The sequence below is a fragment of the Narcine bancroftii genome, chromosome 3 (genome assembly GCF_036971445.1).
Source record: "Narcine bancroftii isolate sNarBan1 chromosome 3, sNarBan1.hap1, whole genome shotgun sequence".
Lineage (NCBI taxonomy): Eukaryota > Metazoa > Chordata > Chondrichthyes > Torpediniformes > Narcinidae > Narcine > Narcine bancroftii.
This window is the reverse complement of record NC_091471.1, coordinates 54,572,289-54,588,974: the sequence shown is the minus strand read 5'-3', so window position 1 is coordinate 54,588,974 and position 16,686 is coordinate 54,572,289. Positions and strand designations below refer to the sequence as shown.

General features: G+C 40.5%; 1 protein-coding gene and 1 long non-coding RNA gene across 5 annotated transcripts in view; one reads left to right on the top strand and one right to left on the bottom strand.

Annotated features, from left to right (window-relative positions):
* dnai1.2 (dynein, axonemal, intermediate chain 1, paralog 2) overlaps positions 1 to 16,686 on the top strand; it is a 238,483-nt gene that overhangs the window by 48,409 nt on the left and 173,388 nt on the right. For all 3 annotated transcript variants that reach the window (XM_069924099.1, XM_069924097.1, XM_069924098.1), the window contains 2 exons: positions 4,314 to 4,373; positions 6,324 to 6,449. In XM_069924099.1, the coding sequence (XP_069780200.1) occupies positions 4,314 to 4,373; positions 6,324 to 6,449 (186 nt within the window). The remainder of the gene's footprint in view (positions 1 to 4,313; positions 4,374 to 6,323; positions 6,450 to 16,686) is intronic.
* LOC138757186 (uncharacterized) lies at positions 177 to 12,014 on the bottom strand. Of its 2 annotated transcripts, none has more exons than XR_011353407.1 (4): positions 11,344 to 12,014; positions 6,832 to 7,126; positions 3,280 to 3,339; positions 177 to 602 (listed from the first exon to the last, which is right to left on the bottom strand). It is a non-coding gene; the product is annotated as an uncharacterized lncRNA (long non-coding RNA). The 2 variants fall into 2 exon arrangements; XR_011353408.1 differs by having other exon boundaries at positions 6,951 to 7,126.

Genomic DNA, 16,686 nt, shown 5'->3' with positions numbered 1-16,686 from the left:
GATGATAAACTTGAACAAAACTTGAATGAGGGTGGGAAATGAAGAGATGCAGGTGCAGTCCATTAACCACATTAAAGTGATGCCATAAAAGTGAAACAAAATTCCTTTTGTTTTTGAAAATTTTATTTAAAGTTTTCCATACATGTAATAATATTCAAGTACAAAATATAACCATCAAATCTATTACATGATGCTAGAAAACCCAACCCCCTCCCCCTACTAAACTAACCCCAAAAGGAAAAAAAGAGAAAGGGAAGAAAAGAAATGAAATCAGTAAGAAACTAGAATAGAAACCTGGTTGCCGTAAGTTCCCCCTTACCATGTGGAATTAATCATTTATAATGTTTAATACTTTCAAGGGGGTTAATGAAGTTTGAGGTTTAAGGAAAAGGAAGCCACATTTCCTGAAGGTGGAGGATATTTCAGATGTCCTGGAGTGAAAAGCCCCATCTTTAGGTTGGCATAGCGGATAGTGCAAAGCCTTTACAGTGCCAGTGATTGAGACCAGACCAGGGTTCGAATCCCCCCTTTACTGTAAGGAGTTTGACCATTCTTCCCGTGTTTGCGTGGGTTTTTTTCAGGTGCTCCAGTTTCCTTCCACCCTTCAAAAAAACATACAGGGGGTGTAGGTTAATTGGGTGAAATTGGGTGGCACGGACATGAGATCTGAAATGGCTTGTTACCATTTTGTATGTCTAAATCTTTTTAAAAATTAAAAATTTTAAAATGTGGTATAGACAGTGAAACTGAGAGAAATAGATGGGAGAGGTGGCTTTAGGTGTCCACAGGTTTATAGTAGATGTCAATGGATAGTTGTCTCATGAGATGGTGACAGAGAGATACATAAATGAGGAGAAATGTGCCCAGAATTGTTCAAGTGATTTGAAGGCAGGGGAGAAGTTGGAGATAAAGTTTATACAATTGATGAGTTCCACACATGTGCATGAAGCAGGACTAATGTAGTCATCGATGTCATGGAAAATGAATTGCAAAATGGTGTCAAAGTTGATATGGGACTAGGACTGCTCCACACAGCCAATGAAAAGGCAGACATAGATAGGGCCATGCAAATGCCCTTGGCTGAACCTTTGATATGAAGAAAATAAAAGGTATCCTATAACCATATAACTGTTTTAAGGAGAGTGGGGATAAATACTGTTGTCAAAGAGAACTTGGTGAGCAGAATGGCAGAGAGAGGAAAGACTCGTAGTTTCATTTGCGTTTCTTTCAATGAAGGAGGCTTAATGGGTAAACCAATCAAACTTGGTGTGTGGATTGAAATATGGAGGAGAGAAGGGTAAAACTTGTTGCCCAATATTCCAGGGTATAGCTTTTTTTTTGAAGAGGGAAAAGGTAACAACTGAAATGAGAGGAAACATTCTTGGGGGTTTTCTTATAAGGCTATATCTGCCTGTCCCGCATCGGACTTGTCAGCCACCAACGAGCCTGCAGCTGACGTGGACATTTACCCCCTCCATAAATCTTTGTCCGCGAAGCCAAGCCAAAGAATGGATGGAATTTAGAAACAAGAAGTGAATGATCATTTTAATGGGGCTATAACTATGAATTTTACAGGTTTCCTGAAACTCACCTCACTGAAAGGGGTTTAAGAAGTAGATTTGAGCAAGGATGCTGATTAATATTCAGGATCCTTGCTTTTATTTTTACTTGGAGTTTGTAAAATTAAATTCTTGTTTGACCCACACAAAATTAGTAGTTATACCATGTCTGTGTGCACTTGTCTATTTTAAAATGGGGGTACCTTGCATTTGAATAAATTAATAGAATATAGATTCAGGAGTCAGTCATTCCGTCACTTGAGTCTGCATCACCATTTGATATGATCATGGCTGACCATGCAACCTCAGTACCATTGGTAAACTCGTATAATTCCTTACCAATCCCTAGTATTCCAAAGATGTCACTAATAATGACATTTATTCAATAAATTAAGAAAAATGCCTTCGATTTTACTCTACTGAAGAACTTTGAAATGTCTAACCATTCAGAAATAGGGCAATACCTTAGGATTTTTAACTGCAAATTCTTCTAGCAAAGGTATCTAACACTAGAGGCAATCCAAAACGGGTGCCTTGAAATCCTCAGAATAATCTCAAGCCAAGAGCTGTGTTGAAGAATAAATTGAAGACCAAACAAAAAAGAGATAGACCATAAGATATGAGTGGAAGAAGGCGATTCAGCCTGTTGAGTCTGCTCTGCCATTCCATCATAAACTGATCCATTCTCCCATTCAGCCCCACTCCCCTACCTTCTCCCCATAACCTTTGATACCCTGATAATTGAGATACCTATCAATCTCTGCCATAAATAAATTCAACAACCTGGCCTCCACATCTGCCTGTGGTAGCAAATTTCAGATATTCAGCACTCTCTGGCTAAAAAAATAGGTGTCCTTCTATCGTAAAGTTTTACCCTCTTGTCCTAGACTCCCCTACCATGAGAAACAACATTTGAAATGCTTCTATGAGGTTCCCCCTCATTCTTCTGAACTCCAAGGAGTACAGTCCAAAACCATAAAACATTTCTTGTATGTTACTCCCTTTATTATAGGAATCATTCTTGTGAACCTTCTCTGAACCCTCTCCTATGTCATCACATTTTTTTTTCAAATAAGGAGCCCACCTTTATTTCAACTGAGGTCAAAGCAAATCTTTATAAAGCCTCACATTCCTGCTCTTGTATCCTTTTCCTCTTGGTATGAATGCAAACTTTGCATTTGCCTTCTTCACCACTGACTTAGCCTTTAGGCTATACTGCATGAGGATTCCCAACACCCTTTGCACATCCAAATTTTGAAAAAAAATCTCCCCATCCAAATAATAGCCTGCCCTTTTATTCCTTCTACCAAAATACATGACTGAACATTGTATTTCATTTGCCACCTCTTTGCCCATTCTCCTAATCTAAGTCTCTGCAGCCTCTCCCATTTCCTCCTCCCTACCTGTCCCACCATCTACCTTGTAAATTTAGCCACATAACCATTTATTCTGCAATCCAAATCATTAATAAACATCATTTTTAAAAAAAAAGTGGCCTCAACACCAACCCTGTGCAACACTTCTGGTAGCCAACCAAAATAAGATCTTTATTCCCACTCTCTGTTTCCTGCTGAGATAAGATTTGCATGTGTGCTAAATATCAACAAAAACTGGCCAATAACCAACTGTTACCCATCAAAGAAGAAGCAGGGAAGTGTCAGCCCATGAAGACCCACTGAAGAACAGTAAGAAAGCAGTGAAAATGAATAATAAGGGTTACCTTGACCAAACTGGCAACAGATGAGCACCAATTGTGTTTTCACTTAGAACTCATTCCAGGCTGAAATTAGATTGAAAGATGAATGAATATTGATGTTCTAGCATTAAAGCATGTACTGGTAAATTTTCTGCTCAAAAGAGGAATGAAAAATAAGGGAATGATACAATTGCAGCCTATTATGTACTCCTGTAGTGGTGGAAGCAAATATACATATAGCTGTTTGATACCTTAATGAGTTTCTTTACTGAATACTATGAATTGGGTGGAAATGAAGGAACAAGATGCAGCACAAATTATTGGTACAATCATCTCAACATGAATTTCCCCAGAAATTACTTACTGCATGAGCATGCTTCAATTGCCAGATTCTTTTCTATGTCTGGCTGTTCAATTTCCAATTGATTCTAGACTATTACATGTGAATGTTGGTGACAAGTCTGAGATCATGAAATAAATGATCCCAAAGAGTACAAATGGAGAACACTTAGCAATGACCTTTCCTTGTACTAACTTATCCATGGGGTTTATAAATCACTTATAATTTTACCCAGACTTTTCTAGCAATAATTAATCTCAACTTGCTAGAGCTGCAGAGGAGGCTGGAAGTATGTTTTTGATCTAAAGCCTTTTGATTTTCAGAGGCTTGCCAGAATTTTGGGGAGTGGGGGGGGGAGAAATCCACACACAGTTGGATACTGATCTATTACACAGGAAAATACAAGATGGTTATCAGGTGAAGTGAATGAATGCAGCATATCCTTTAGTTAGCTTTGGTATCAATTTTTGTCCGGTGGATTATTTTCCATGATAAACATACAATGCGAATGCCAGTTATTATTGTGAAACTTGAGTTAAAGGCTACAAATGCATAAATGTGTCTCATTGATTTTTACAATCCTCCTTAGGAGAGTAGTTTGGAGTACTTACCTGACCAGGTTATATTAAATAATAATTATTTGATGCAGACATTTTTTTGACAAAAATACCAATGTGTGATGTGACTGTATTAAAAGTCGTCTTATACTCTGCTGCAGGGACAGGGAAGCCAGACAGAACCACCCCCAAGAGCTAGGTTTTCATCTACTGCTGACCAGGTGAAACTATTCTTTTTTTTCCTCTAGATCCTCAATAGCCTGCAAAAGTGCAAAACTGAATTATTTCATCCATGTAAATTTCATCTGTATAAATTCACTGAGAAAATGTGCATCTAAATGCTGACTGTTATTTGATTTTATGTCCCTTTGGTGTCAGCAGTGTCAACCTTCTAAAATTCAGTCTTTTTTAGTCATTATATTTTGAGTGAAATATTTAATTTTCATTACTTTAAAATATATACAATTGTTTTTGCAAAATAAAATGGCGATTTCTTGTAAATATGTAATATAGATCATTAAATAAAAAATCCAACACACACTCTATAAAATTTGAGGAAATTGTCAGTTTAACTCACTTTGTTACATTGTTCCTGATTGATGTTCTCATTAATGAGATGTTGGAATTTCCTATGATTACCAAATTGCAAAATTCTATGGCCATTTATATCTGCTTCAATGATTCTATCACATTGTAGCGGGCCGAATGGGTGAACCGTCGCCAGCCTGGTTCTTTGGCAGGTGCATGGAGCCATAGGACAGACACCTGGGTACTCACCCATTTAATGGACTGCACGCGCGTGGTGCTGAGTAACAGCACGTTGGTTTGCTGAATCTCCTGCCGTAAGGTGCAGGACTCTCACTGTGCTTAATGTAAACCTGCTGGTCCTGTGGATCAGTGGCAAATTCATAATGATGTCTCACCCCGTCCATGGAGCCTGGGATATGAGCTATATAAAAGAAGCCTGTAAAGTCTAAATAAAACACTTGTGTTGACTAACCTGGTGTATGTGTATTGTTTTAGTAATTCTACAGAAGTAGTCGCTACAACATTTTAATTTTATTTTTTCAAATTTGAGATATAGCATGGTAACAGACCCATCCAGCCTACAAATACATGCTGCACAAATACAATCTGTGGCCAATTCACCTACTAATCCAGTTTATGTTTGAAATGCCACATCATTGATCCAGCTACAGTCTCTCTCTTTGCCCAAGAAGGAGATTAAAAATTATGATGGTTACCACTTCAGTACCAATCATTCATGAGATTTTTTAGACACAATATTGAAAAGAAGTGCCAAGATCCTAAAGAATGTTTTTATTATTTGGAAATGTTTACAAAAGGACAGCCAAAGGAACTAGTTAAGTAAAGATTCCACCTGCATTGAATTCGCCCATTGTTATTGAATGAAGATCTACCGGGACCAATGCCTGAAGAGGGCGCACAAAGTCAGTGAACCGGTGCGGACACCAAAAACCCTGGCAAATTTCTAGAGGTGTGGTGGAAAGTGTGCTGACTGCTGCATCACAGTCTGGTATGTGAACACCAATCCCTCTGAGCTTCTTTTGGAGGCCTTTAAGCTCAGACACACCCTAGGACATCACAGGCAAACCCTCTCACTATGGAGTACATCTACAGGGAATTCTGCCATTGGAGGGCAACAGCAATCATTAAAGACCCTCACCACCCTGAGCATACTCTGTTCTCACTGCTGCCATAGGAAAGAGGTATAGGTGCCACAAGACTCACCCTATCAGATTCCAGAACAGCTGCTGCCCCTCCACCATCACACTCCTCAATGACAAACTCAATCAGAGACTCATTTAAGGACTCTTACTTGTGTACTTTAGTGATTTTTTTTTCCCTTTTTGTTCCCTCTATTGCAGACAGTTTGTTTACATTCATTATCTGTTTACAGTTATTGTATTTAAATGATTACGCTATGTACAGTTTGTTTGCACTACCAATTAGTGGTAATTCTCCTGCTCCTACAGGAAAAAAGGAATTTCAAGGTTATATGTATATATACTCTGACAATAAATTTGAAATTTATTTTAACATTATTTATTTCTATTTTGTAGTACTTCATTTTTTTTCTTGATATATTTTGAACACTGAAGACAATTTATTTGCATTTTTATTACTAAAATTGTTAATTTTTCTGATAGTCAGAAATCTTTGACGCCTACGAGGAAGAATTAGCAAAGCAAATGATCAAGAAGGAGAAGCCAAAGATACAGTCTGCAAAAAAAGATGAAAAATCAAAGAAAAAATTGTCATCTATTGAAACTATGGTGAGTGTTTTGTTGTGCTTAAATGATGGTCAATGTCTTATCTGATAAATTTATCTCTAAATATTTGTCTGTTCCTGTATGCCTACATAGCTGTGTACCAGCTTATAATGTGTAATGCAGCATTAGCAACTCTTTTTCATACTACATAATTTCCCTGAAACTCCATATTTAAATCTCTTTAATTTATCAACCTAGCCAGTTCTAATTTCATTCATACCATGAACCTGAGCTTCTAGTCTGACCATATCTTTACCTTTGTGACCTTGTACAGGCAACTGTCTCAAAGTGCGTAATTCCTCCAATCTGGAGGAGATGTATCTAAGTCCTTTTACACTGCCCTTGAAAGACAGTAATGAACCGTCTTTATAAGTGCTTCACTTACCTTTGTGACTGTGACAAAATGTGATGGGCGAGTCATTTTCATCCAGGTATTTACCCTTAAAAGTAGGTGGTATCAGAGGCAATGCGTTTCGCATGCTCATGTGTCAAAAGCTTACACACCTTCCCAGGGTGACAATGCAGTAATGCTCAGGTCCCGCCTCCTTTTGCTCTGAAGTGCTAGGTCCCGACGTAAAAGGTCACGCTGACCCAGCTTTTCTTAGTTCACTATGAATGCTCCGATCCAACCTGACCTGCCTTTAAACACAGGGTATTCATATGCCAAATTAGTGGGGTCTCTGTGGAAAAGGGCACAAAATTATTGAAAGAAATTATGGCCACAAATTTGCAGTATATCTTTGAAACAAGAATTGAGTGCATTTTCATGTTATTGTCTTCTATATTAGTTAGTAAAGTCAAATCAACAAATAGAACCATAGAACAATAGAACATTACAGCACAGAAACAGGCCTCTTTGGCCTTTCTAGTCTGTAGCAAACCATTTTGTTTTTTGCCTAGACCCACTGACCTGCACCCAGACCATAGCCCTCCATATGTTTCCCACCATGTACCAGTCCAAATTCATCTAAAATGTTAAAATTGAGCCCACATCTCACCACTCTCTGCTTGAAGAAGTTCCCTCTCATGTTCCCCTAAATGTTTCCCCTTTCACTCTTAACTCATGTCCTCTGGTTTGTATCTCACCTACCTGCAGTGGAAAAAGCCTATCTACATTTACTCTGTCTATCCCCCTGATAATTTAAAATACCTCTATCAAATCTTCCTTCATTCTTCATTATAAAGTCATAACCTGTTCAGTCTTTCCCTGTAATTCAGTTCCTGAAGTATGGGCAACCTCCTAGTAAATCTTCTCTGTATTCTTTCTATTACTGACATCTTTCATGCACTTGGGTGACCAAAATGACCTACAATACTCCAAATTTGGCATCACCAATGTTTTATACAAATTTTAACATATCCCAACTCCTCTACTCAATACCTTGATTTACAACCCTATCCACATATAATGCCACTTTCAGGGAATTGTGTATCTGAATTCCCAGATTCCTCTATTCTACCACACTCCTCAGTGGCCCACCATTCACCATGCGTGTCCTTTCTAGGTTTGTCCTTCCAAATTGCAACACTTTACACTTGTCTGCATAAAATTCCATCTGCCTTTTGTCAACCCATTTTTCCAGCAGGTCCAAATCCCTCTGCAAGCTTTGAAAACTTTCTTTGCTTTCCACAGCACCTCCAATCTTAGTGAAAGCTGCAAATTTGTTGATCCAATTTACCACATTATCATCCAGATCATTGATATAGATGACAAACAAAAATGGTCCCAGCATCGATCCATCAGGCACACCACTCGTCACAGGCCTCCAATCTGAAGAACAATCATTCACCACCACTTTCTGTCTTCTCCCAACCAGCCATTGTTGAATCCAGTTCACTACTTCACCATGAATACCTAGCAACTGAACCTTCCTTACTAACCTCCCATGCGGGCCTTAAAGTCCATATAAGCAATATCCAGAGCCTTTCCCCTCTCCCATCTCTTTTGGCTCCATACAAAGCTGACCACTCTGATCTTCAAGGGGACCAATTTTGATCCTTGCTATCATTTTGTTTTTAATATACCTGTAGAAACCCTTAGGATTTTCCTTCACATTGTCTTCCAAAGCAACCTCATGTCTTCTTTTAGCCTTTCTGATTTTTTTTTCTTGCATTTTTTTCTGCTCCTTAAGTTCCTCATTTGCTCCATATTGCCTATACCTGCTATACACCTCTCTTCTTCCGAACCAGATCTCCAATAACCCTCAAAAACCAAGGTTCCCTATGCCTTTGATCCTGACAGGCACATACAAACTCTACTCTCAAAATTTCACCTTTAAAGGTCCTCCATTTACCTCTCACATCCTTGCCTGGAAACAATTTATCCCATTTACACATTCTAGATCCTTTCTCATTTCATCCAGCTCCAATTCCTTTACTCAGCTTGTCAAGAGCTGCTGCTGGATGCACCTCTACAGATGAAGTTGTCAGGGATAATGCTGGTTCCTCTGACAACCAAAATTTTTCAAGAGGAGCATTCCCCTGCCTTGGCTGGCATTCCCATTGACTGACTAGAGGAATAAAATATATGATATCCAAATACCTGCCCTTACCTGTGCTTACCTCCTGAATCCTTTTTTCCCTGGTATATGTGGCCCTTTCTGACTTCAACTTCCTCTATTCCTCACCTCTAACCTGTTCTTGCTGAAGCCTGTTGAGCCAAAGCCTTAACACTCTGACTCATCCCACTCTGACGTTGACCACTCCCTCCCTCAAAGTAAAATGTCTGATTTCTGAAAGCACTCTTTACAAGATTAATGAGTGGTACAAAGAGAGATCATTGGGTTTCATCAAATAGCCATTAAAGAGATGGTTGCACAATGTCCTCAGGATATTTTTGCATTCGGGAAGGACAGATGAAATTAAAGTTGTGATAATAGTGGGAAGTCCCTGATGATGAAGAATGACATGAGGCTCTAATTCTTTTATTTCAAAAGATGATGTTGAAATTAATATGAATGAGGATTTGTATGCACCTAACAGCAGATACACTGTTAATGAAGGAAAGAAGAGATTATGCAAAGGCAATCAAATAGTTATGGGTGTCTTTAAACTTAATTAAATGGAGCAGATCAAGGTAGCCAAAAGTAGTTCAAAGGATGATGTTATAAAATGCATCAGACATGATTTCTTGAAACAATAAAATGTGCAACTAACCAAGAAGTATATAATAATTAATCCAAAATCAGAAGAAAGCATCCTGAAAAAGTGATTTAAAAAAAAACTATAAATTTCATATTTGTAGCGACTACATTCTTTTATAGTCACTTGGATGTTAAAAGAATCTTGTTGTCTATGACTCATTCAAACAAATTCATACTAGAGTGAAGTTGAGTTTTCAAAATGTTATTAAATGATATTAAATATTATTAACATTACTGTAAGTTGTTAAATGATCAATAGAAATTTTCAGAAAAAGCTTTTACCATCATTCTGCAGAACAAAAGAAACTAAAATACTATTTCCCAAGCAAGCAGAGGAAACGAGTTATGGCCCTGAAGCAAATATGTTGCTAGGAGACAGCATAAAAATATGTTAAACAAAAAAGCTACTAACAGACAAGTGGTGAGCAAGAAACATATTTTAACCACGGCAATACTGAAGTTTACAGTGACACATTTTAGTTTGAAAATTATTCCCCATCTTGTATATAATTCCTAGGAATAAGGTGTAAATTCACTAAAATAGAGAAATTCGATTAAATGCTTGGTTTGTAGATAATCTCAACAAATGAAGATAAATTCTCCCTGGGAAGATGATTGAAGTAAAGAGATTGAGGTTAGCAATTGCCCCCACGTATATGTGTTTGGTCCCAGGAATTGGTCGAGCTGTTCAGCCAGTCCTATAGGATCTTCCAATAACTTTTTCATTTCTTTCTTAAATCCCCGCACCTCTGTACTAGTTAGGGGAACATTCACATATCCCGTTCCCCCTCCCGGTCCTCCCATAGGAACTTCCCTCAGGGGATTTAGGCTTATTGAAAACTTTGATGGTCCTGGACCAGTCTGGGATCTTGTCCAGGGTCGGTTTACCGGTGGAAGTTTAGGGTCCGACTCCCTTAATTCATCCTTTTTTTTTCCCGGCCCCTTTCGGGGCAATCAGATTCATCACCTTTCCCCTCCGGTAATGAGCTTTCCTCGGGCGCAGTAGGCACCGGGGGAATATAAGGAGGGGGAAGGTTGTCCAGAGGTTCCCACTTCTTTTCTCCCGCTACCCTCAATTTAAAACATTTTGTTAAGGATCCTGGCCAGGGAACCCAACAAAATGCATATGCTGACTCTTCTTGATTCACCTTTGGTCTCGAATTTACATATATGTTTAATGCTTGTCTAACCCAATCCTCATCAGATCCAAATTTCGGCCACCAGACCGAGGAACCTTTAATAGGTTGTTTCGACCAAAGGAGACAATATTGGATCATCTTTTTCTTGTTTTTGTCTCGATATCTTTTACTATCCCAATTTTCAAACATTCTCCCCAAAGGGCTGTCAAGGGGAACTCCCAGGAATTGTCCTGAATTTTCAGACTAGCCCTTAGATTTTGATCCTCCCATTTTCCCACCTAGATCTGTTTATCGTTGCTGAGGACCCTCTCGTTCTGGACCCTACTCCCTTCTTCTCAGACGCCTCGTCGGAGGTACTGTCCCTCCTTCGGTTACCGCTGAGGTTTCCCTGGGGTTGACCCCTCTCTTCTCGGCACTTCGTCGGAGGTGCTGTCCCTCCTTCGGTTACCGCCGAGGTTTCCCTGGGGTCTATCCTAGAGTCCCACGACAGGGTCCTCACGCCACGACAAAAGCTCTATACCTGATCTATTACGTTAGGTTTTTTTTATCCAAACAGGTGTATCCCGTTACATCTGTTACCCAATCCCCACACCACAATCGTAAGTCGTCACTTACCGGTGTCTTCCCGGGGATTGAACCGTCACCCTTCTCCTCTCCGTCTTGTCGTGTCACCTTGTCCGGATACCACTCGCTCAAGCCGCCCGAAGCGACGAGCAAGGGACTAGGAGCCGCTGAACTCAGCGGGGTGCACCACCTCCGATGTCCCTCTTCTCGCCTCCCCTCACGGCCGGAGTGTAGATCCCGGACGAGCCCCCATTTGTCAGAAATAAAACTTCTCACACATGAGTCTCTTTAAAACTGATGACACGACAAGCTTTATTTACAAGTCTGCAGAGTTGGACTCAACTGGCTTCTCACCAGTTAAGCCCCGATACATACAGTGCATTGATTTTTATACCCTTATTGTTTGCCCTTCCCCTTCTTATTAATACTGTTTTAATTGGTTAGTATTGCAAAAGCATTCTAAGTATAACTGCATTTTTAATTATCACGTTCGTTACGTACGCTGCGAACTCTACATACACTAAATTCTGTTTCTCACCCTTCTTATCAATCTTTTGTCTCCTGCATGTCTCTCACTATGACCATGAAAAGATATGTTTTAAAAAAACATATCCAGCTGAACCTTTTGTCCTTGGCTGCTAGTAAGCTCCCTGTCCGTTCTGGCTTCCCTTTTGATGATTAATCATCACATTTTAACTTAAGCCATTTTAACCTAAATTCTCTATATATAACAGCAATGAATTAAGAAAATGGCTTTTAATATTGCTACGAAGAATGGTAATTTTGAAAGATGGAAAAGTTTAAATAATAATCAATGACAATCAAGATAAAGGTGAAGAAGATAGAATTTAGTAGTAAATTTTTAAAAATGAAAGAAAAGGACAAGGAAGGCAAAAACAAATGCGACAGGGACTGGTTTGGGTCCAAAACATTCGATATATATCTTTGTCTCTGAAGGACACCATGGGACCTGCTGAGTTTCTCCAGCACTTGTGTGTAAGGAAATCTGACCCTCATTTAATTATAAAGCTATACCATTGTTATGTTTAAAATATTCACTCTCTATTGTCTGCAATTATTAAGAGGCAAAAGAGCTGGATGTTTCTGGAATATACTGCATTGAGTCATTTTCAATCCTAATGGATTGTCAAAGAAGAAGTCAAATCTAGTACATTTAGTTAAATCCTACCCTTATCATGATTAATCTTATAAATGTGTTTTTTTTTGTAAATTTTTATTTTGGAAATCCAAAACTAAGTTTTCAATCTATCTCAGTACACACAAACCTAACAAAAACTTGAAACAATTTAATTCAATTAATTTTAGTTCAATTCAATTATTGTTGCATGAGTTTAACTGCCCTTGGTTGTAAAGTATATATCTGAAGCGTTCTAGGAGCCGTAGGTGATGCCGGTAGAGGACCCATGATTCGGAGCCGAACAGGAGTGTGGGTATGACAACGGCTCTGTATACGCTAATCTTTGTGAGGTTTTTCAGTTGGTTGTTTTTCCAGACTCTTTTGTGTAGTCTTCCAAAGGCGCTATTTGCCTTGGAGAGTGTTGTCTATCTCGTTGTCGATCCTTGCATCTGATGAAATGGTGCAGCCGAGATAGGTAAACTGGTTGACCGTTTTGAGTTTTGTGTGCCCGATGGAGATGTGGGGGGGCTGGTAGTCATGGTGGGGAGCTGGCTGATGGAGGACCTCCGTTTTCTTCAGGCTGACTTCCAGGCCAAACATTTTAGCAGTTTCCGCAAAACAGGACGTCAAGCGCTGAAGAGCTGGCTCTGAATGGGCAACTAAAGCGGCATTGTCTGCAAAGAGTAGTTCAAGGACAAGTTTCTCTTGTGTCTTGGTGTGAGCTTGCAGGCGCCTCAGATTGAAGAGACTGCCATCCATGCGGTACCGGATGTAAATATCGTCTTCATTGTTGAGGTCTTTCATGGCTTGGTTCAGCATCATGCTGAAGAAGATTGAAAAGAGAGTTGGTGCGAGAACACAGCCTTGCTTCACGCCATTGTTAATGGAGAAGGGTTCAGAGAGCTCATTGCTGTATCTGACCCGACCTTGTTGTTTTTCGTGCAGTTGGATAATCATGTTGAGGAACTTTGGGGGGCATCCGATGCGCTCTAGTATTTGCCAAAGCCCTTTCCTGCTCACGGTGTCGAAGGCTTTGGTGAGGTCTCCACTCCATCCTCAAAATTCATTGGAGCGACTTCATCCCTAACATCGAAGTACTCGAGATGGCAGAGGCCGACATCATCGAGTCCACGCTGCTGAAGATCCAGCTGAGCTGGGTGGGTCACGTCTCCAGAATGGAGGACCATCGCCTTCCCAAGATCGTGTTATATGGCGAGCTCTCCACTGGCCACCGTGACAGAGGTGCACCAAAGAAGAGGTACAAGGACTGCCTAAAGAAATCTCTTGGTGCCTGCCACATTGACCACCGCCAGTGGGCTGATATCGCCTCAAATCGTGCATCTTGGCGCCTCACAGTTCGGCGGGCAGCAACCTCCTTTGAAGAAGACCGCAGAGCCCACCTCACTGACAAAAGACAAAGGAGGAAAAACCCAACACCCAACCCCAACCAACCAATTTTCCCCTGCAACCATGTCTGCCTGTCCCGCATCGGTCTTGTCAGCCACAATCGAGCCTGCAGCTGACGTGGACTTTTAACCCCTCCATAATCTTCGTCCGCGAAGCCAAGCCAAAGAAAGAAAGAAAGATATATCTGAAGCATTGGTTAAAACTATATTTATCCAAAAACTATATTTATCATTTTTAACATCCTTTGAAATATAAAACATACAACTGGATTTCCCTTGTTTTTATTTGGTCATTTTTAATGGGGGATATCAAATTATTTAAAACATAGCAACTATGATTAGTACAATCCATATTTAATCCCTAACATAATTCTGTGTTTAGTTTTTGCCACAATTATTATACAGTATTGGTTGTCCTTCGAATAAGACACAGGTGCAGACATTCCAGGCTCCAAAAATGAGTTTTCTTTGATTTATTTTTCTTGTACGTCACCTGCGAAAGAGATTATCGGCAGCCGCAGTTAGCTAGCCAGCTGCTGTTTTGGGGCTGGCAATATTTTCTAACCCACTCCCTCATGTGCTGTCCTAAAAAGGACTACCCAGTTGCCCGGGATGCTGCCAGACATCTCTGATGCCCCAGATACAGAGACGAATGATCACTGGTCCAAAGGCAGCCTAAGTGCAGGTTTGTGACTACAACTGCTAGTGGTCATCTCCACCTGTTGCTTCGGCACTCCTCCATCACTGCAGGACCTGATTAGTTGGGTTAACTGAGATGAATCGCACAACAGAAACCTGCACGTGATGGAATTTTAAGTGGAACAGCTGTTGCATGAGGGCACTCTCTTAGCAGAAGAAACCTTGATTTAATGGCACAGACCACTATTATGGCTGGAGACATCTCTTGCTGCAGTGGATGACCAGGACATCTAAGTGACTTGTCATGGTCTTCGTGCTCCATAACGCCTACTAAGTCTGCCTTCTTGATTGTTGGACAATTAATTTGTTTCTTTTGCTCAATCTGTCAGTGTTTTATTGAGTAAACCACAGCACAATTAGTGTAGTAGGGCAGAATGAATGGTCTAGTGGTTAGCACAACTCTAACCAGCACCAGTGGCCTGGGTTTGTATCCACTGCTGTCTGTAAGGAATTTGTACATTCTCCCCATGTTTGCATAGGTTTCGTCCAGGTGCTCTGGTTTTGTCCCACATTCCAAGACGTACAGGGTCATATGGGTGTATTTTGCCAGTGTCGGCTCATGGGGCAGAAGGGCCTGTTACTGTGTTGTATCTCTAAAATTAAAAAAAAACTTTTCCTATTCAGAAATTCCAACATTTCAGCATCTGACTCATCAAATAATGTTTGCTGCACTTCCTTCCAAATCATCAGGCCGAGGGTTCCCATATTCCATTCTGACTTGTCAGAGCCTTGGTTCCCACATTCTATTTCATAGACCAGGTTCCCATTTCCCATGCTCCTTTTAAATTGGCTGGGTTCACTGGGCAATGTATTCTTGTTCCAAGAAACATTTTTTTAAAGAGTAACTTAGAGTGTTTTGGATGTTAAATGGAATAATGTTCAATCTGATAGTCCAGCACATGAAAGTTATCAGATTCCAGGTTAATTTTAATTGCTGTTTCTGTCAGGAGAGGTATTGTGACCACTTACCTTTATAATTACTTGAGAGTATGTAGCCAGTTGTTTTGAAGTGTTAATAAATAAGTCCATTCCAATAGCATTGAGCTTTTCCACTATTTATTTGCGCTCTAAACAGTAAACTATACTTCTCTTTGGCTTGGCTTCGCGGATGAAGATTAATGGAGGGGTAATGTCCATGTCTGCTGCAGGCTCGTTTGTGGCTGACAAGTCCGATGCGGGACAGGCAGACACGATTGCAGCAGTTGCAAGGGAAAATGGGTTGGTTGGGGTTGGGTGTTGGGTTTTTACTCCTTTGTCTTTTGACAGTGAGGTGGGCTCTGCGGTCTTCTTCAAAGGAGGTTGCTGCCCGCCGAACTGTGAGGCGCCAAGATGCACGGTTTGAGGCGATATCAGCCCACTGGCGGTGGTCAATGTGGCAGGCACCAAGAGATTTCTTTAGGCAGTCCTTGTACCTCTTTGGTACACCTCTGTCTCAGTGGCCAGTGGAGAGCTCGCCATACAACACGATCTTGGGAAGGCGATGGTCCTCCATTCTGGAGACGTGACCTAACCAGCGCAGTTTGATCTTCAGCAGCGTGGATTCGATGCTGTCGGCCTCTGCCGTCTCGAGTACTTCGATGTTGGAGATGAAGTTGCTCCAATGAATGTTGAGGATGGAGCGGAGACAACGCTGGTGGAAGCGTTCTAGGAGCCATAGGCGATGCCGGTAAAGGGAATCACGCTGCTCTCCATTGCAAGCAAAATCTTTGCTAGGATTCTCCTAAATAGAATAATACCTAGTGTCACTTTGTTTTCCCAGAATCACAGTGCGGCTTTCGCGCAAACAGAGGAACTACTGACATGGTCTTTGCCCTCAGACAGCTCCAAGAAAAGTGCAGAGAACCAAACAAAGGACTCTACATCACTTTTGTTGACCTCACCAAAGCCTTCTACACCGTGAGTAGGAAAGGGCTTTGGCAAATACTAGAGCGCCTCGGATGCCCCCCAAAGTTCCTCAACATGGTTATCCAACTGCACGAAAACCAACAAGGTCGGGTCAGATACAGCAATGAGCTCTCTGAACCCTTCTCCATTAACAATGGCATGAAGCAAGGCTGTGTTCTCGCACCAAACTATACTTAATCAATTAATAAACAGACAATAAGATATTAATACATTCAGAATTATTCGGTCATAGAAAATTGTCTAGAC